General features: G+C 35.1%; 1 protein-coding gene across 5 annotated transcripts in view; it reads left to right on the forward strand.

Annotated features, from left to right (window-relative positions):
• KCNJ3 (potassium inwardly rectifying channel subfamily J member 3) overlaps nucleotides 1-22,570 on the forward strand; it is a 150,863-nt gene that overhangs the window by 13,881 nt on the left and 114,412 nt on the right. Inside the window, exon 3 of one of the 5 annotated variants that reach the window (XM_078070809.1) lies at nucleotides 10,512-11,203. The exons of the other annotated variants lie outside the window; for them this stretch is intronic. Coding sequence (XP_077926935.1) covers nucleotides 10,512-10,528 — 17 coding nt within the window. The 3' untranslated portion in view covers nucleotides 10,529-11,203. Of the gene's footprint in view, nucleotides 1-10,511; nucleotides 11,204-22,570 lie in introns of those variants that run through there. 5 annotated transcript variants of the gene reach the window in all.

The following is a 22,570-nucleotide window of genomic DNA, read 5'->3' on the forward strand; positions in this document are numbered from 1 at the left end:
AATTATTATGTAAAACTATAGCAATTTTGAAAGTAACATTGGCAGTAACATGGACACGTTCAAGCTTTATACTAAGATGGGAGATGTTACATAATGAAAAACCTCCCACCATGGTATAAAGTTTTGTCTAAGGAGCAGGAAAAGGCAAGCCTTTTTAATCTTTGTACATCTATCACATACCAGTGTTTCAATTTGGGGGAAGATACTTAATCTCTATAAGGTTCTTTTCCTTCTCTGTAAAGTAAGAATGATGTAATAACCACCTCAAAGCTGCTTGCTGTATTACTATTATTTTTATTATTATTAGTGCTTCAGCTTAAAAATTAAGATTTTTAAGGACAGTGAGTAAAGATTTAAATCAGCAATCTATATCTGGAATTCGATTTCTGTGGACTATTTTATGGTTTAAATCCTCCAATTATATTTTTAACAAAATTGAAATGATGTCATTGTATATTTCTAACATACCATCTATTGATAAGTAATGAAACCAATTACAAAAGTTTTTAGTTCAATAAATCTTTACATTTCATCTTTAATTTTTATTCATCTCATTTAATGAAGTAATAATATATTGTTAGGGCTTAAACAACAGATGTAATTTTTATTGATTTATTTCTTATAGCATATGGTTCTATCTTTGACACATCTGTTTACTAGTTACTTATTGTTATTACTAGTTACTTATTGTTAAACCTCACATGAGTGAGGTTTCTGTTTCACTTGATGGCCTTAGAAATTTTTCATTAGGCCAGTCAGTCGATAGATTGATTCATCTATCTATCATCCATCCATCCATCCATCCATCCATCCATCCATCCATCCATCCATTAATTTTTCCTCTTTATCCCTAGTTTGTTTTTCTTAAGAATGAGAAAATTTTCCTACAAAATCACAGTGCAATTAAGAAAAAAATTAGGAAATTTAACAATGATAGAATACTACCATTTAGCTCACAGTCCTTGTTCAAATTTCATCTGTTGTCCTAGTAATTTCCATTGTAGCTACCCTCCACCACTACCCTGACCCCACCAGCCCCATTTAACATCAGTTTAAGGATTATGCCCTTCACTTGTTTACTTGTCTCCTCAGTCTCAAGATGGAATAGTTCTTCAACCTTACTTTGTGTTCTTGACCTTGATGTACTTGAACAGCATAGGCCAGGTATTTTGTAACGTCTCTCAATTTGGATTCACCTGAAGTTTCCTTATTCATTAACCTTTTGATTTTTGGCTTCTACATGGGCATCTTAAGAGAATTCTGAAGTGGGCTATTTTGAAAATATACCTGTGTATGGACTTAATTGATACATCTTCATCAGATTTCAGAGGATTTTGGTTAATAATGTCCTACATAAGGTAATTAGGAGCTTTGTACATAAAATTGTTCATTAAGAGTGCAGATTTTAACATTTCCTACCCCCTCTTTTTTTTTTCTTTTTCTTCTTTTTGTTTTGTTTTGTTTTGGTAATAATGAACCAGCAGAGAATACTTTCCACAGAAAGTGTGAAAACTTGACTGGGGACTGAATGTCTTATTTTGAGATTGCCATTTATGGAAAAAAGATTAAAGTCTGCTTCTTCTTAACCTCTTACTTAAGCCTGTTTCTAGCTATAATATAGCAAGACAAACAGCAAAAACATTACTCATAATTTATAGAATTATTTTGTGGAAAATTTATCTGACATTTTGTTTGTGTATGTGCCCTAACTAATTAAATCCCATACTGTTCAAATTCTGTAAAATCTGTCTATATTTCCAGACCTCTCTCAGCCTGGCAAAAATAGCAGAAACATTTTTTTGTCCATTTGATCATTTATATCTTTACTGAGATATATTTAGATTCATCTTCAGGGAGGTTTCCTCCTTTATCCTTCCATTCACAATTAAGTTTTCTTTCTCATAATATTTATTGCTTATAGGGGCAACTGGGTGGCTCAGTTGGTTGAGCGACTGCCTTCGGCTCAGGTCATGATCCCAGGGTTCTGGGATCGAGCCCCGCATGGGGCTCCCTGATCTGCAGGAAGCCTGCTTCTCCCTCTCCCACTCCCCCTGCTTGTGTTCCCTCTCTCGCTGTCTCTCTCTCTCTGTGTCAATTAAATAAATAAATAAAATCTTTAAAAAAATATTTATTGCTTATAATAAGACAGATATGGTATTTGGGGATGTTTTGAGATAGCAATAATAACCATTTTTAGCTCTCATGTTTTTTGGTACACAGTCTTATGAATGAATATATACACAGTGTAACTTTCCATCATGTTTAACATTAAAATACTAAGTTCATTATCATTCATTCATTCATTAAAAAAATAATTGAATGTATGCTGTGTGCTTGGTAGTATTGGAAATGCTGACAATATGGTGGTGACCAAGACAGCCAGAATCCCTTTCCTCATGGAGGTCTTATTCTAAGTGGAGGAGGCAGATGGCAAAACACGAAAAATAAATAAGCAAGCTATTATCAGGTAAAATATGTCAGGAATAAAAAGCACTACAAAACCAGGTGATGGGATAAAGAGTGCATCTCGGGGCACTTTAGGTTGACAGAAGAGTTCTCTCTGAGGTGACATGTCTCTGAGGTGACCTGACTGCCAAGAAGGTCCTCCTGGGCCTGTCTGGGAAAACAGCATGGCCGGCAAGGGTCCCAAGTTGGGAATCAGCTCGATTGATTTCAGAAACTAAAAGAAAGCCGAGGTGGTTGGAGCAGAGTGAACAATGTGGAGAGTGGAGTGAGAGGTCCGAGAGGTGGACAGGCCATCTCTGCACTACAGAAGACTCTATTGAGCCAATGGGAAGCATTGGGATTTGATTCAAAAACAAAGCCTGTATTTATATGGTAGAAATCTCAAATTGTGTATAACAAACAAAATACAGTTTTTTTCTTCTAGTGGGTTGCCTTGTAGTTTATTTATAAATGAGTGACCCTAATGCCTTAGAAATGCATAAAACTTTAGACAATTACCAATTTTTTTGTATTAGTGGTAATATCCATCCCCCCCTTCCCCAACACACACACACACACACACACACACACACACACACACACAAACACAGAGTTGCTCACTTCACAGTAGTCCTCTGGAAAAAAAAAAATTCCTATCGATAGACATAAAAAAGAAAAAAAAAGAATCTTCTGGTCTCTTAGATTTGCTTCTTCCCATTCCTCCAGTCTCAGCAGGAGTGATAGTGGTAGTGATGGGAAATGAGAAGCTTTCTAATTTCCTTGAAAGTTTTAGCTTTCAGCTCAGAACTCACAATAATTACTTTCCCTACTTCCTTGGAAATACTCCTCAGTGATTAGACTTCGGCACTGGTGCCTTCCTTGCTTCAGATGATTTTGGATTTTCACTCCCAACAAGGAGCACAAGCTTTGCCTCTTCATTAATAACCTTTGCTTCTTTACCGGTCCAGCAAATTCCTAAACCTTTGTTACCTCTAACTCTGGCTCCCTTTGCTTCTTTTCCCCGGAGAGAGAACACTGCTAGAGGCAAACAGCATTGCAGATTTGGCTCATTAGAACTGGATGCTTTCAAACTTCAATCTGCTCTCTGCTGCTATTTGGCAGTCTTTTTAATTGTCTTTTCTGTACTCCCAGGCTCTCTCCCTGTGGGAGCTATTTTAGACCTTTTCTCTCTTTCCATGCCCCCAGTCCCAGCTGTCCTATCCTTTCCTTGGCATATCATCTCCACCTATCCTATCAAAAAGAATGTGACACTTCAATTTTTATACATTTTTTTTTTACTCTCCTTATCCTTTTCTCATAATTATCTTCTCTTTCCCTTTCCGGGTGTCTGTGGGGAGAAAGTGTCCTTATTCTTCTCCAAACCCATCTCCTTTATAGCTAGTTCTGTTTCCTACCACCCGTGGCTTAAGCTCCTATACTTAACATACCTAATACCTAAAATCCTGTTGACTGTATTTGCTCTCAAACATTTCGAGCTCTTTGAAAAAATACAAAACCTATTATTTGTCCCTTTATACTCCAGGTTCTTCCCTGGATTCGGAGACATCACGTTCTCCCTGTCTTTCTTTTTCTGCTTCTTCTAATTTATGTTTTGCAAATGTTCTTTGTATCCTGCATCACTGCCTCTTCCTCTTTCCTGTAAATGTAAATCTCTGCCATTGCCTTCTTTCTTTTCAAATCTAGATATCGCCCCCCCCCCTTTTTTTAATGAATTAACAAAATACAAGTCCACCATTCCTTTTATCTTCGGCTATGAAATCTCTCACCAGTTATGGTCTTGGGCACTTTCCTTATTCGGATACCACTGTTTCAATTCAGAGTCAGCTTGTCCAAATACCCAATCATCATCTTACATTCAGATTACATCCTCATTTTGGAAAGTTTGTCACTATTAGTGTTTGTAGTTTTAGCTCAGACTCCCCACCTCTTTCCCTTTTTAGATCCAATTGTTCATTCCACAAATTCCTATTGAATAACGATTGTAGGTTAAACACTATTCTGACCCTAGGGGACACATTAGTTAACAACAACACCAAAAATTCTGGCCCTTGTGGGTACATCTATTCTTATGTAGGAAACAGAAAACAAAATGAAGTGTTTCATCTGGAATGTCGAAAGTAATCAGTGCTGTGGAAGAAATAAAGCAAGGCAAGAGGGATTGGGAGCCTAGGCCAATCAGGGTGGGCTGCAATGAGAAGGTGAACTTTGAGACCAAACACCAGATCATAAGTAGAACTTAAGAGAAGGGCATTCCGGTTATGGGTATTAGTAAAGGCTCCAAAGGAGCAAGATACTGGCTGCCCCTCTCTCTTACTGATGTCTCTCAATTCAATTCTCCTTTAAGCCCAGATAATAATACTTCTAAATCACAGTACTTGTCTCAGGAATGGATTTAGGATCTCTGCTTACATGCAGATTACACACTATTGCCCAGTAAATTTGCTTACAACACTACTTTCATGATACATCTGTGCTCAAAAATCCCTAACGACTGCCATATCAAAATGCGTGTATTTCTTCCTGAGAAAATTAGGCTGCTCTTCTTTACTGTAATGTCCGTATACTGATGCTCACTCTTGGCTCCCATGTCTGCAATAATGCAATTTTCACTGCCATATATATTCATTCTTCCCTGTATGTGTTTTTCTTTAGTCTCTATTTTTCTTCAATAATTCACTTTAAAAAGCTATTCTTGGCTATGAAAGGGCTATTAAATAAAGCTCAATATAGAACAAATAAAAACCACAAATATGCAAAATAAAAACTACTCTTAATTTCAACCACTATACTGTTACCTTATTGGTCATTAACCTTTCAAGTGTCTGCATTCAGCTATATTGTTAGTATGCTACATGTGCTGTTTCATAGCTTACTTTATTGTATATTATTAACACCTTTCACATCAAATCATAATTCTACACCATTAGTTTTAATGGCTTTATTATATGCTGATCTATGCTAGTCTGGGATTTTTAGGCATTTCCTTTTAATAATGTAAATATTTTATAGTTCATAGTTCTAATTTATTTACCACCAACTTCCTATAAATTCCTAGAGATAGGATTCTTAGATAAAGAGGCATATAAATCTGTTAGTTTTTAATGCATATGTTAAGATTGCTATCCAGAAAGTTGGTAACAATTGACAACTGTGAAGGTGCCCATTTCCTCATACCCTTGCCAACGATGGATATTACAATTGATTTTTTTTCCCAATTTGACATTATTTTATTCTTTTGGATTACTAGTGAGGTTGAAATTATTGTATCTATGGGCTACTAGTTTTATTTCACGAATTCTCAGTTCATATTGCTCATTTGCCTGCATTTCCTTTTATGTATAAGTTGCTTGCATAACTAGAACATTATGAGCAACCATGTCCCCCGTATACAGTAGTCTGTGTACTATTGTAAAAATATTTTCTTTATATATATATATATATATATGTATAATTTTTCACCTTCATCACTTATGTGCTTTACTATATCTACAGAGACTGATTGAGGACTTTTTTTTATGGCTGTTTATGTTGTATTTCATAGATCCCAGTAAACACTTCTGATCTGTTTGTTGTTATTTTTAACTGATTTTAATAGAATTGCTCTCTTTTTATAAGCTTGCTTTCTGGGTCACAAATTGTTTCTTATAGGAAATCAATCAATGCATGCTTGTTGATTATCCATGTTATATTAAGTGTAAGATAGTATAGAAATGATTAAGGGAGAAGCCCACATCCACAGGGAGGAAGAAGTTGAGTAACACTGAGTATTAACAATGTATGCTCAAACAGATGTGTGTCAGGCCTGTGTAGGGGCCTAGAATAGTGATCACTGATGGATTTGTTCTTAAGAAGGTCTGAGAAGGCCCTCCCTAGAGGACATGGCATGAGCTGAGACAGGAAGCGCAAGCAGAGGTCATCAGGAGGGTAGACTGCTGGGCATTCTGGCCAGAGGGAGAGAAAGTGAGACTTCATTTTGTTGAGTCAAGTAATTTGGTATGGTCAGAGTATAGAACCGGTGGAGGGGAACTGGCTGGAGAGGAACATATCTGTGAGTTATAGTTTGGGCCTGATTCTACAGGCAATAAATCCCTTGAAAGATTTTAAGCAGTAAAATGCCATGATCATATTTTCATGATTGAAAGGTCCTGGTTGCAGGTGGAGGATGGATTGAATGGGGCTGAGACCGGAGACAGGCCAGTTATTAGTTACAGTAGGGCCAGACCAGAGGTAATTGGGTCCTGCATGAAATTGTCTGGCTCAGGCAACTATGTGGAAAATAATGGAAAAAAGCCTCTGGTTTCAAAGCAGTTAGTTGTGATTAAAAGGAATGGGGAAAAGAGCCCCAGGATCCTTACCACTGAAGTTCTGCAGGCTACTTAGAAGCCGAGGCACCCAAAGAAACAAAAAGATAAATGGAGAAAAATAAATAAAACAGCACAAATAAGACACTGACTCTTCTCCTTACTAGTTAAAAACAGTTTGAAATTTTCTAATGAATAAATCACAGAGCAGAAGTTCAACTTTGAATAATTGAGATGTGCCTCTAATTTTCCCCTACACTATTTAACTTTATTAATTGTAATTAATCATTGCACTATTTAACTTTATTAATTGTAATTCATCATTACTCCTCAGTGATCTGTCAGAAAATAGTGATCAGCAGCCCCCCCTAGTCGTAACTGTAAATGAGGTAGCTCTCTTCTGACCATTGGAAATTTTATTTCTCCTTCCTCATTGCAGGTTCTAAATCATTAGCATTGAGCTCTTCATAACTGTTGCAGCCAGGACCTAAATCAAGGGTGATTTGTTTAACTCTTTGGTTTTCTTGTTCCTGCCCAGATTGCTGTTACCTTTTATTTTTTTATTTTTTAAGTTTTTTTTAAATTTTTTAATTTTATTATGTTATGTTAGTCACCATACATTACATCATTAGTTTTTGATGTAGTGTTCCATGATTCATTGTTTGCACGTAACACCCAGTGCTCCATGCAGTATGTGCCCTCTTTAATACCCATCACCAGGCTAACCCGTCCCCCCACCCCCCTTCCCTCTAGAACCCTCAGTTTGTTTCTCAGAGTCCATAGTCTTTCATGGTGTTACCTTTTAAAGTAATTGTTGGTGTTTCAGAAGACTTTCTATCTTATCAGCTAAAAGTCCATGATATTTTGGATCTGTATATATTGGAAATGTCAAAGTACATTCCTCCTAGTAACTTCTATGATTATATATTTGTTAAGTATTTATTGCTTCTTAATTGTGATTTTTTTTTTCTTTTTTAGAGACCCTTTTTCAGTGACCCTTTTTTGTTGAATCAAAGTAAAGCTCAAACTTTAGGGGTGCCATGGTTATTTTTTAAATCTAAAGCCTTAATTTTCATGAGTAATTCCTCAATAAAATCTTACTTTATCAGGATTTTCTTTTGATAGGCCATTGTAGGGATTTTTAATATGCTTTACAAATTTTATGCCTAAATACTGAAGCATGAAGTAGAGTGGCCAACCAAGACAATTGAAAGCTTTATGAGGTATGGGTCTTTCAGTGCTAAAACCAGGAGTCCTGGGATGCCTGGGTGGCTCAGTCTGTTAAGCATCTGCTTTCGGCTCAGGTCATGATCCTAGGGTCCTGGGACTGAGTCCTGCATTGGGCTCCTTGCTCAGCGGGTAGCCTGCTTCTCTCTCTCCCTCTCTGACAAATAAATAAATAATATCTTTAAAAAAATTAAAAAAAACCCGGAGTCCTGAACAAAATGGGGTATTTGGTTATCCCAGTTAATAGTCAGGAATGTTAGTTAAGCCCTCCTAAATGCCTGCTTCAATTGAACTGAGAAGTTTACTTTATAATTAGTGGAGTAGGTCTTTTCAAACTCATGATTGGACTTACTCCACCATTTTCCTTACTCCACCTTTGTCAACACTGGAGTCCCAAAAATACTTAAAAAGGGTATTTTCACATATGTTCTTTTCTTGAGTATTTTCACTGCTGTATTTTATAGAACATTTCATTAATACAATCCTAGCATCTTAGGATGGAAGTTTCTCATTTGTTTTGCAGGAGGTTGGTCTGGGTCAATTACTGGGGGTGGGGTGGGTTAGGGAGGGTAAGACCAAATTTGTCAAAATCTGACCTTTGACTGATATGAATAATGTAAGTCAGCAAACTTGATAGATAATCTAGCTAATTGTTAAATATAGGCATAGGAGAATTGTAATTAGGTAAAGCAGTTTTGGATAAGATGTGGCATAGTCCGATGACTGGGAACTTCACAGTTTAAATATTAACTCATTCTCAGAGATTTTTCAATGTGAAGTTTTGGGACTTTGTGTGTTGAAATCCCATGGTATACTTATTAAAATACTGACTTCTGGGCTTTTACCTACATTTGCAGTGTTAAAAATGTCTGGTGTTTGTGGCTCAGGAAATTTGCATTTTTAATAAGCACCCAGGTGATTCTTATTAAGACCATTACAGTTTGAGGATACCTCAATCCAGCGACTAGAAAAGCCACTTATAGCTACTGAATTAACTACTCAACTACAATATCTTGGCCTAATCTACCACATCGATATGTTGTAAAAATGAAAGAGAACTTAGCTCTTTGAATTTCTGAAGTCTTCAGAGATGAAGCTTTGTGTCAATTCAGACTGTGCCGATCAATGTAGCCAAATGCAAATTAATATGGGTAGAAAAGCAGCGAAAATCAGGAGTATGAATTAAAATGCATTGCTATTCATCATCATAAGCAAGAACAAGATGTGATAGCTATTGTGGAACATTGTGTGAAGATGTAATATAAATGCCAAGCAAAGATGTTAGTGCCACTCACTGATGGAGAGAATTCTGATCACTGAAATTGCAACACATGCATTATGACCAGAACACTGTCTCTGGTTATTTATTGTTTCATAGGAGAGAATATCATTATGCTTACTGTAAAGCTCAAAAGAACAACTTCACAATTGTGTACTAAGACTAACACTGGCTCTTAGTCCTTAAAGCTAAAGTATTTGAGAGTTTTCTTTTCTGGGATAAATTTTGTAGAGATTGCAGAGATTAAACATAAATGTAAATATGTTTCTTAATAAAAAGTGATAATGAGAGAATAAGACTTGAGATCCAGATAGACTGAGTTTATTTTGACAAATCAGGATCATAAGCGCAACTTGACCTTGCTTCATTTTGATTAGTTGTTACTTTGTGATTTCTATGCCATAGGCTCTGTCTGAAAAAGAACTAAGATCATTGGCTCATTTAGCTCAGGAGAGCTTAGAACTGAAAATCAAGTATAAAGTCATTGTTGCTGTTGAAAATAAATGTTGAATGAGCTAAAAATTATATAAAGTTATTGTATAAATGATGGTATTTTAATATCTATTAATGATGATACAGAGTGCCGTCACAAAATTGAGAAGGTCCTGTATGGGGCAGAGGAGTAAGAGGAAAATAATTGTTTTGTTTTGTTGTTCAAAGGTGACTTACCCTTGGAGCATTAATTGTGTTGATTATGTATGGGATGTATTTGCTGAACCTCCTGTGCCAAAAATATACTCCCAAGCCTGAGAGTAGCTCATGATCCATTCCTGCTGCCTAATTCAGAGACGAGTGATGTCTAGACCATTTCAGAGAGATAATCAGATCTTAAAGGCTTTTGGAGAAAGAGCATCTTAGTCTCCCTTAAATTACTGTCAAACAATTTTTGTATGTCTCTAAATTAATTTTTAATATAATATAAGCCCTTTATTTTATTTTGTTTAATTTTATTTTTATTTTAGATTTCTTGTCATTTAAGATGGAAAATGTCCTGCCATTAGTTTTCGGAGCCATCTTTAGTCACATGTAGTACTGACTCTGTGCTGTACCTCAATATTTAGGTACAGGTATAATCTGGTTTCTTGGAAGGACAACTTTCTTCCAGATACACATAATATGAGGGGATCGTTTGGGAAGGGAAGAGTGCATGGTGCTTTGATGACTAGAGAAGGTTTGGACCTTATGAACTGAATGTCTGTTTGCGTATGAGCTCTCAACATTTTTTTTTTTTTTTTTAGTACTTTCTCTGTGCTGAGGGTTTACTTTCTGACTCAGGCTCCTGATTCAGCAGTTCCCCAGAAATGGCTCCAATCCTTCCATATTTGGCAGCACTACTTAGAGAATGTAGAAAGAAAATGATGTAGCCTCTTTGTATATGTGTATTTATTCAGATTAGCATTATCGGTTCCAAAAATGTCTTCACATGTGTTATCTGTTTCTTCCTGGTTTTGCTTTGCTCTACATTTCTCCCAGTGGCCTTTTTTTCAAATATGCTTCATTACTTTCCATTTTGCATTTTTATACATGAAATGCAAAGCTTTCTTACACGTATATGGCTTATTTTCTTCATGTAGTTAAGATTTTAATATGTTATAGCCTGTAAATTGTAGACTGGTAATGCTGCACAATAGTCCTTTATGATAAAGTTTAGGTGTCTTTTTTTCAGGCTAACTTGCTAAAATTGGGGACACACTTTGGTCCAGAGCTTTTTATGTCCATTCTATGCAGTATACTGATGTTTTTTTGTTTTTAAGTCAGTTATTGAATATTGTTTAAATTCAGTCTAGCCAAGCTGAATTTTGCTTGTCTTTAAATGTGTCTAAAATGTACTATGGGAAGGCACCGAGTGCCTTTATAGAGTGCCCTCCTTATCTTCCAAGTTCTACTAGACCAGTAGTACAGATACCAGTTAAAATATTATTTCTTATTCGAATTGGTCATTTAATTATATGTGCCTGATACGATGTCTTCCCTGGTATGGATACACTTTGGAAAATCTAATATGCTACTTTTAGCTTTGAAGAAGCATATTTCTTCCTTTACACTGGAAATCATAATATCATTGGAACCAGAAAAAGTTGAGAGGAAGAAGAAAAGAGACACATTCATGATTTTTGAAACAACTGCCATATAATTGAATAGTAGAATTAGAATGATCGAATTATAAAGATAAAATGCTTCTTAGTGATAATCTAGTTAAAACTTTCCATTTTAGGGAAATGGAAAGCATGATTCAGGGAGGTAAAACAACTTGCTTATCTTTTCAGAAGCAGTTGGTGGAACAGTCTGGAATATGCTTTTGTGCTTTGACTCTTATTCTGGCATTCTCATTACTAACAATGATTCAGTTATTTAAATGCATTTCTGGCTTCTCTAATTTAACATAATTTATAATGATGGAGACTATATTTTGTTAAGACATGTCAAGGATTTTGGGTCGAAGTTTTTGATCAGATCAGCTAGTTGCTTAGCTGAGCAGAGGGGAAGGGCAATCAAGAGATTTATGCCTTATAAATCGGCCTGGGCTTGAGCAGCATTTCCAAGTCCATTTTTAGTCAAATACAGTAAGAGAAAGGTAAAACTTGCTATGTTTCAGGTCCTGAGTAATATTCATATGGCTAAAGACAGAGTACATATGGGGTAATGGGAAGAAGAGGTTTCAGATGATGGTAGCAGAAAAGTGAAGGCTGGAAAATGTAGTACCTTTAAGTCATGTGTGTGTTGGCACTTAATTGTTATGAGTAACTGGGAGTCACAGATGGCTTTTAAACAGGAAAGTGACATGATCACAGTTGTGTTTTAGGAAAAATAATCACTCTGACTGACCATGGGCAAAATCAGAGGTTGGTGGATCAGTTACGGTGCTATCGCAGTAATTCAGATGAGAGGTGGTAATCTGTCACTTAAGGAAATTTGAAGAAGCATCCACTTTTGGCTGGATTATGAAGGAAGATTTGTTGAAAACTTGAAGTATGTAAACTTTCCTGTTGCCCTTGATGAAGTTTGATGCCTCAAGGTGAAGGAGAAGTTACTTATGAAGAAAGAGTCCAGGCCTGGCGTGTGAAGGTGGAGGGACTACCGAGCAGAAGAGCTTCTAAATTCATATTTGGACTGAAGTGTGTGATGTAGGAAATGTGGGTTAAAGGTAAGGCCAGAAAGGTACTGAGAGAAGCTTGTGGATGGCCAAGCGTGCCAGAACTTTAATTTATCGGACAGAAAAGAAGGTAGTACATGTTTCTGAGCAGATGATCCAAAACTACAATGAGATTTGTACTTTTATAATGTATAAAATAAATGATACTGTATATAATATTGTCTTTCTCACTTCATTTAGCTTTTGAAAAAAACACTTCACATCAATGTGATAGGTACATTTTACATATCAGATGAGATTTGCTAAATTATGATTTTTTTTTTTTTAAAGATTTTATTTATTTATTTGAGAGAGAGAGAGAGAGAGCACATGAGAGGGGGGAGGGTCAGAGGGAGAAGCAGACTCCCTGCTGAGCAGGGAGCCCGATGCGGGACTCGATCCCGGGACTCCAGGATCATGATCTGAGCCGAAGGCAGGCGCTTAACCAACTGAGCCACCCAGGCACCCTAAATTATGATTTTTTTAACCAGCATTTGTTGCACAAATTTATTCTTTTAAAAAATGTTTAGATACTTAAAATGAATTTGTCTTTAACATGATCTTTTGAAGATCCTGTACATAGTGATATGAAAAATAGTGTTAAATTAGAAGTGGAATTTAAAAACATTATTTAGAAGAAATCTGTGAAGATACTTGAATTCATTCAATTATGCATTTGTACTCTAGTTTAACATGAAGTTCTAGATGGTTTTGAATCATGCCCCAGTTGTCTTTCAGAGTTCTTTAAGAAATAATATTATGACTCTGTGAAGAAAAAATCTCAGAAATTTGATATATGTTAAAATTAGATGAACACTTTGAAGATAAAATGACAAATTTTATCGTTATGGAGATTAGTCTATTAGTGATAATATCCAATTAAAAGATACTATGAGTATCTGAAATTACAAAATGTCAATGTATGTGTACATATATGTCTTCTGATGAACACACCTGAGGTTAACCAAGAGTTGCTATTATGACTATTATTGCTATTATGTTATTATTATTTTGATCTGTGTTGTTATAAGAGTAACATTTCAGTAGGTACTGAATATAGACAAATTCTGCACTATTTTTGAAACAAATACATTTCAACTTGATTTTGGGGAAAAAAAGCATAGGTAAGTCCATTTTTTCAAGGGCTGAAGGATTTTCTTCTGATGTGTTACCAAGGTCAATCTAAGTTGTTGTACAATTTCCTGGTCATGCAGTGGCTTTTGCTCTGCAAGCAAAAGTTAGAAGAGAGCATAACCTGTTGAAAAATGCCTCTTCTCTGACTCATTTCATTTCCTGAAATAATGCCAGCAATTATGTGCCATAGGAATGGGTTGATTGCTTTTGTGCGTTAACTTTGCTATGCTCCTGTATAATACTGTTTCAGATTGGAAAACCAGGATCTTAACTGGTTGGGAGAATAAAACTAATGTAATGGGTGAAAGTAAATTCTATGTTACTGTTACATTACCCATGAAATGCTTTACTTCATATTCTTCATAAATATAAATAAAGTGTTACTTTTTTTTAAACATATGTGTATATTTTAATGCAGAGCTGAGACATGGAGAAGTATTATCTTACTCTGAAGAGTTTTTAATGACTCATCTGGGCTTTTAATGTTTCCCATAGGAGATTGTTTTGCTGCTTAATGGTCCATGTTTCAAAATAATTTTCTTTCATTTAAAAATCTCCTTTGAGAAATGTAATTTCACTGGTAATAATATCCTCTATAGTCTTTTTTTTTTCCAAAAATCAAATCTTTCAAATTGTTACTAGTTTGATCACATTCCTGCCCTGTCATTCACTAGTCACACAATATATGTTTCTTGTTTGTTTTGTCTTCAAAATTATCTTCTGCTTGTTTCTACTTTTTATATCTTGCATCCTCTATCAACTAACTGGGTGTTTTGGGCAGATACTTTTTTTCTTTGAAAGTCTCCCTTTTATTTTGGAAATGATAATAATACATATCCTCTCCTCTCCACTTACCACTTAAACTTATCCTAAGAGTTCAAAGACCTGATGTATAGACCATGCATTGCAGAATTTAAGCCCTGTAATAGGAAAACATCTTCAAACTCACTGTGTCTGCTATTTTTCACTCCCCCCCTCCACCCCTGTGCCACTTATTTAAAGACATGAATTTTCCTGGTTCTGTTTTCAATATTTTTCTTTAGAAATATTTAATTAATTTTCTGTGTCCAACTATTTCACTAGCTCTTGGCAATACTCTTGACTTTCTGTTTTTATTAACTGTTTGTTATTATCTACAAAGATCTACCAATAATCTGAAAATTAATGTATGGAAAGGCATAAACTACATTTATTCAAAAGCTGTATCTTCCAGTGTTTAGAGAATATTATAGGTCTTTTTATATGGTTTCTCACCTTGAGAATTTGGTTATATTGAAAACTTCTGGGGTACAGAGGTTATACATGGTACTTTGTAAAATAGCATTTCGAATAGTCTTATACCTACATGACTGGCTACTGTGGTAGAAAGAACTCTGAGTTAGAAGCCAGTTCTGTCCCTAACTGGCCATGTTATGTTTACTAAGTCCCATAATATTCTTGAGTAAATTCTTTTATTTATAATCTATAAATAATATTCCTTGTCTGGGTTTTGCTAAGGCAAAGGGAAATTAATATTTTATGAAATCATAAAGTTCCACAATATGTAAAATACTATGATTTTGATGAATGAAAATGACTTAAATATCATTTTTTCATGTCATTTTTTCAACTTATTAGTATTTCATTTATGTCATTATTGTTCAGGTGTATTTCTTTAACTCGTTTTGTTGTACCAAAATTTCAATAGTATTTGTCCTTGCATATATGTTTAGTAAAAATACAGTCTTGGTTATTTATTGTGACCTCATTTTTTTTTTTTTAACGACAGTGTAGTTATAGCCAGTAAAACCAATGGTGCCCTTGACATTGTTTATTCTCTATAGAAATAGCCTTGTGGCTTACTTTTGTCTACCATGTTATATGCTCATCTTTATCTATTTTTTTTAAGATTTTTTTTATTAATTTATTTGAGAGAGAGAATGAGATAGAGAGAGAGAGAGCATGAGACGGGGGAGGGTCAGAGGGAGAAGCAGACTCCCCGCTGAGCGGGGAGCCTGATGCGGGACTCGATCCCGGGACTCCAGGATCATGACCTGAGCCGAAGGCAGTCGCTTAACCAACTGAGCCACCCAGGTGCCCCAAACTCATCTTTATGTATTTTAAAACACTCTGGTCTGATGTTGGAGTAGCCATATAATTCTCTGGACCACTTTTTATTGATGTCAGTTTGGAAGGAGAATATAAAAAAGATTATATATTTTCAAAACTTTGGTGATGTTACAGTAAACTTCTTCTCTATTAATTTACCACAGGTTTAACTTCACTTTCTGGGAACTTGTATAGTGGGTTCCTGAAACCACTGGAACAAATCTGTCATGCTTAGTAAAAAGATTCAGTATTTGAAGAGCTGATTTACTATAGAAGAAGGTGTTGCATGATATTTCAACCTGCTGATTTTAAAATATGTCAGGTGTTAGAGGAGATTGGGTTATTGAATTGAGAGAATAAGTGTACACAGTGATTACAGGTATAGACTTCAGAGTCAGATTGTCTGGCTTTAGAGTCTATACACCATGTATTTACATGATTCTGGGCAAGTTGATTAATTTCCCTTTCCTCGGGATCTTCATATGTAAAATTGTGGTAGAAATTATTTCTATATCTTTTTTGGGGGTGGGGATTAAACTAACTATATTAAAATAAGATACTATAGTGAGTGTGCTTAGTATATTATCTAGCACTTAAGGGTCACCCAATAAAATTAATAAGTGTTATTGATATTATCAAAAGCATTATTAATAGAGAGTTCTTAGTTGAACATGTTTTTGAAGAATAATAATGCATTAACATACGTAATATATACCAATATCATTGGACTAGTTCTCTTAAACTGTTGACCAAAGATTGGCCCTTATGTGAATTACATTGCAGTTTTATTAGTAAGTACCAGAAATGAAGGCTTCCTCAGTTCCAGCAGGTTTTTAATGGACAAGTGCAGGTTTAGCATGACTAGAATAGTTGAAAATTGTATTTGTTTATACCAGGAAGGATTGCATGCAAAATTTGTAGTTTTTACAATTACCTTTGCCAGCCAGACATAGAGGAATTTCACCTGTCCTTTAATTAAATGCTATAAAATGTCATAGAGTGCTAACGAGAGTAAGGGCCTTTCCTTTAACTAAGTCATGGTCATTTAATTAAGTTCCTTTAGAACTGGTCCATGAATCTAAATATAGTGTCCAACATTCAGAATATTTCTCTGAGATCTTATTTTATTTTATTTTATTTTTTTTAAAGATAACAGACTTTTATTGTTCTTATCAGAGCAAAAAGACAAAAGTTAAAGTTCCTGTAATACCATCACCCATAAATAACCTCAGCTATGGTTTTGGTGACTAACTTTTCCAATACAGGCCCACATGTGTAGGCTTGCATGCCCTTGCGCACACATGCACACCCATGTGCACAGATACACACATCTGTGGTAAAACTAGACATGCTTTTAGTGCCCTTTTATTTTTCCTTAATTTTCCTTAATTTATTTTGTCTTTGTTTTTTACTTAATTTATTGGTGAACAGCTTTCCACATTTTTTTAATTTTTAACAAAATAGCTTCATTTTCAATTGCTGTTTAGGTATTCTTTCCCCTGGACCCACCATAGTTTGTCTATTACTTAACCTGTCCCTCTGTGGCTGGACATTTCCCCTGATCCCTCACTTTTATAATCATGTCACACTTAACCACATTGGGTAAACTGTTAAGTCCATTTTTAGTAATTGCGTTAAGATAAATTCCTAGAACAGTCATCTTAAAGGTATTACCAAATGGCCTCCCAGGAATCCTATACATATTTTGGAATCTTTTTTTTTTTTGTCTCTTAAGTATTGTATTTTTTTATTTTATTAGGTTATGTTAATCACCATACATTACATCATTAGTTTTTGATGTAGTGTTCCGTGGTTCATTGTTTGCGTATAACACCCAGTGCTCCATTCAGTACATGCCCTCTTTAATACCCATCACCAGGCTATCCCATCCCCCCACCCCCTCTCCCCTCTAGAACCCTCAGAGTCCATCGTCTCTCATGGTTCGTCTCCCCCTCTGATTCCCCCCCCTTCATTTTTCCTTTCTAGTTTACTATCTTCTTTTTTTTAATATATAATGTATTATTTGTTTCAGAGGTACAGGTCTGTGATTCAACAGTCTTACACAATTCACAGCGCTCACCATAGCACATACCCTCCCCATTGTCTATCACCCAGCCACCCCATCCCTCCCACCCCCCACCACTCCAGCAACCCTCAGATTGCAAAGAAAACAGTCAACAAAACCAAAAGACAACTGACAGAATGGGAGAAGATATTTGCAAATGACATATCAGATAAAGGGCTAGTATCCAAAATCTATAAAGAACATATCAAACTCAACACCCAAAGAACAAATGATCCAATCAAGAAATGGGCAGAAGACATGAACAGACATTTTTCCAAAGAAGACATCCAGATGGCCAACAGACACATGAAGAAGTGCTCAACATTGCTTGGCATCAGGGACATCCAAATCAAAACCTCAATGAGATACCACCTCACACCAATCAGAATGGCTAAAATTAATGTCAGGAAACGACAGATGTTGGCGGGGATGGGGAGAAAGGGGAACCCTCCTACACTGTTGGTGGGAATGCAAGCTGGTACAGCCACTCTGGAAAACAGTATGGAGGTTCCTCAAAAAGTTGAAAATAGAGCTACCGTATGGCCCAGCAATTGCACTACTGGGTATTTACCCCAAAGATACAAATGTAGTGATCGAAGGGGTACATGCACCCTGATGTTTATAGCAGCAATGTCCACAATAGCCAAACTATGGAAAGAGCCAAGATATCCATCGACAGATGAATGGATAAAGAAGATGTGGTATATATATATATATATATATATATATGTATATATATATATATATATATATACATACATACATACATACATACACACAATGGAATATTATGCAGCCATCAAAAGGAATGAAATCTTGCCATTTGCAACGACATGGATGGAACTGGAGGGTATTATGCTGAGTGAAATAAGTCAATCAGAAAAAGGCATGTATCATATGATCTCACTGATATGAGGAATTCTTAATCTGAGATCTTATTTTATTAGCAGCTGTGTGTTTAACTCATAATTGACTTAGGCCTTTTTTTAAAAATTCTGTTATACTATGTTTTTTAAAGTATTTTTTGATAGCTTAATCCTTTTATCAACTATCACCCATGAAACAGTATATTGGCTTATAATGACTGACAAAAAAGGTTAATTATTGTGACTTCTCATCATCCATGAGAAGCAAGGACTGGGTACTAACCCACTACATATCTGGAATAATATGCACTATATAAATTGGTTTTTAAAAACAGGTTGAATAAAAATAATATTTTATTATAAGGCATATCCTAATGAAATAATTCTAATCAGAATAACTTTAAATCAGAAAGCTTGATTTATATTTGCAATATGTTTCCTCCTAAATAAGATTGTATGAATTAGGCATGCATTTGATTGCAAATAGTAGAAAATGCAACCAACAGTGACTTCAACAGTTAGAACTTTATTTTTCACCCATGACAATACGTTCAGAGCCGGCAGTCAGGCTGGTCCAGCTGCTCCAGGATGTCATCAAAGACCCTCCTGGAGTACTGAGATGCCTCCAGTCTTCCTGCGCTGCCATCTTCAACATTTGTTTTTCCTACTAGTGGTCGTGAGGGCTACTCAACCTTCAGATGTCATTTTAATTTCAAGTGGAAAGAATGGGAAAGAGGAAAGGGCAACAGAGCTTTCTCCTAGGGAGGTTGCGATGTTGTATTCAAGAAAGACATTTCCTAGGAAAAGTTCTCTCCATTGCATTGGTCTGAACATCCTCTGACTCCCTTGCCCCAACCAGAAGAGTTTTAGGAATTGATAGCTTTTAGCTGTACATAATTTCTTGATTTAAGTAAGGTGGGTTTGTTTGTTTGTTTTTTCTTTTTGGTAATTTTTGGTAAGAATGATGGGATGGGAGAATGGATCATCTCAAAAAAGGAAATCCTTGCTTAACCAAATTTTAAAGGTTGTATGAATAGGCAATATAATGAAAAGTACTGATTTTAAATGATACTTCTTCTACTTAAAAATGCAAATAATCAAATGTAAGAGTTTTATATTTTTCCTGTAAAAGCTAATGCAAAGTAAGAAAAATTAGTGGTAGAGGAGTATTAAAATTATTCAGTCTAGTATTTTCATGTTACCCTACAATTATTTTTTTAAATATGAATAAGGCTAAGGTCTAAGGAAAGAAAAGTAGCATAAACTTTTTTTGCAGTCTCATTAATTGTACAGCAATAAATGTTAAAGCCCATATAAAATATTATGGAAATATCCAATTTTATGTTATCGTTAATTGTGCATTCATACAAGGAGCTTTTCCCCCTTAAACATATTCTAGTTTGAATCTCATCACAGATTAAAAATGTACTTTCAGTAGATGGTTCTTTATCTATAAGGCATTGTTAAATCATATCCTCCAATAAGCTGCAATTACTCCCTACTTGAGGTGTGGTGCAGTGGGTCTACTAAAACTTTAAATCATATTTAAAAAGTAATTTAGCATTTTTTTTTTCTGCAAAGGGAAAAATGTGTAATTCATTTAACTCTGTGGTGTGGTTCATATAATAATAGGAGGACATGGAATAAAGAAGTGTCCTGTAAAGGAAAGTATGATTAAAAGCTCCTGAGAGTTCGAGGTCAAGGCAGCCTATTCAGATGAAGTGTCACTACTTCACTAGGATTTTAAAAGACGAATAGGATTTTACCCAGCACCAAAAGCAAAGGCTTAAAGGCCTGAGGCAGTGTGGTATCATTTGGGTAGCTATGTGCTCTTTTGTAAGGGACACGAAATAAGAGATGGGGTTGTCAGATAATGAAGCCTATTCAAATAGCATCTTTGGGATTAGCAGAATTCTGGACTATTTTAAAAATTCAAATGTATATGGTAAAAATTTTTATCTTAAAATTACTAGCTTCTGTTGCCTATTTTCTTTGTGCTTTCTGCCAAAGTTCCTATACTAGTTTAGCTATTTTGTGAATAAGAGAATTTACCCAGTTAATTCAAGAAAATTTGTAAAAATACTTGTTTTATATACATACCTGACTTGTTCTGAATAAGCCAGATAACTTCTTTGGGTATCTTTTAAATATATATAACTCGTACCTCTTGTTTATAGAATTAGTGATCATATTTATGCATTACTGTCTTAAATAGTTGTTGTCAAATGAAATTACCTTTTCAAACAGGAGATAAAGATCTTGCTCTGGGGGGGAAAAATTGTCTCTCAGTACTTTCTCAAACAAAACGATTGAATTCTTTTTTTTTTTTTTTTTTTTTAGTGAAGGGAATTCCTGGATCACCCATGCATTCTCAGACAAACATTTTTTTTCCCTACTAAATGAATTGTCAAGATGAAAATGCTAATTCATTTTAGGGAGTCTTTGTGTGCCAAAAAGTCAGCATCATTCTCTTCAGACATGTAGTGCTAGTACAGTTATAGTATATTGATTATAATGTGCCAGGAAAGAGGTTAAACACATCAAAATATGCCTTTTGTTTACTCAACAACCTCCACATGAGTTAGGCAGTATTTTTCGCATATCTGTAGATGAAGAAACAATCTGAGAGTATTGGCCTTTTTTATGTCAAAGTCTTCATTTATACCTTGTGAGATAAGCCAAGATGCCTGCTCAGTAGGTTAAAAAGTGCTAGTCGTACAATTTATGCATTTTCTCCTACCGTAGTGAAACTATTTGTAGAGGCACAGCTTGTTAAGAAGTAAGTTTTGCACCTTTTCTCGTTCTGCATATCTTTGTATTTTACATTTCTAAATGTCCTAGCTATCCCAGGACAATTTTGTTGCTATAAAATTTGTCATTGTTTCCTAATTAGCATAGCATTTATGTTTTGTTTTTTTCCTCTTTTTCAACCCTCACTTCCTTTTCTTCATGGCAGTCCATACTTTGCTTACCCACTGGTGTTTAAGTAAATGAAGGACAATTCCAGACTTCAATGGACTCTTCAGAAACATAAAAACATCTTGCAGGGTCATATTTTAGAATAGGATTCAAAAGATTTGTGGCTTTAATCATTTTTTTCCTTTGTATCACCACTTGGTTTGAAGTTTTTCCTGGACAAAATGCCAGGTTGGCATCCCAAGTACCTCATTAGCTGTTCATCTTCACATTGTTTCACTAACTGCCCATCAAAATTCAGTGTGTGGCTCTGGGCCTGCTAAAAACAAAAGGGCAAGATATCATTCAGAAGCATTATGTGATCTGTATTATTTACAGATCACTTGAAAGCACTAGGGATTAATCAAGGATGGAAAGTACAAAAACACATTTAGCTTTTATCAGTAATTTATTTTAAAAAGTGGAAAATAAATCAGATGTTTAGTGCATTTCCAAGAAATAGAGGCCTAGTCTGCCCAGCACAACATTGGAAAAAGCAAACAAATGAAAATTTCAGTATTGATTTTTGGTTTAGCCTGTTACTGGTATGTATGCATTTTTGGTTTTCAAAATCTGTTTTCCTTTATTCAGACTTAGAGATTAAACTAGCCAGTTTACCTGTGGTAAAAACCCATTTTGAGTACTGAAACAGATTTTATTTTTAGCAGATTCCACTTTACCTTTTCTTTTAATTGTAGAATTAATTTTATTTTTTTAGTTACTGTATTATAACTTTTATTGAATTGGCTATTTCAAACCCAATTCTTAAGTGATTTTGTCTTACTCTATATTAATTATAAATTTAAATTTAAAAACCATAGATTCTTACCGTCTGCAAAATAATCTACAGTGTTTTGCTTTTCATTGAGATATAATAACCGTTTTGGCGAACTGTCAGCTTTGTTTCCATTGTCCCTTAAAGAGAAAGTGTTTTTTCTTTTTTATTCAGGAAAATAAAATAAAAAATGAAATATAAATATATCCTCCTGAATAGTTTTATCATTTTTATTTTAAGTGGAAGATGTTTTAGATGGCCGAGGAAGCTTGAGTCAGTGC

The sequence above is a fragment of the Halichoerus grypus genome, chromosome 4, assembly GCF_964656455.1.
Source record: "Halichoerus grypus chromosome 4, mHalGry1.hap1.1, whole genome shotgun sequence".
Classification (NCBI taxonomy): Eukaryota; Metazoa; Chordata; class Mammalia; order Carnivora; family Phocidae; genus Halichoerus; species Halichoerus grypus.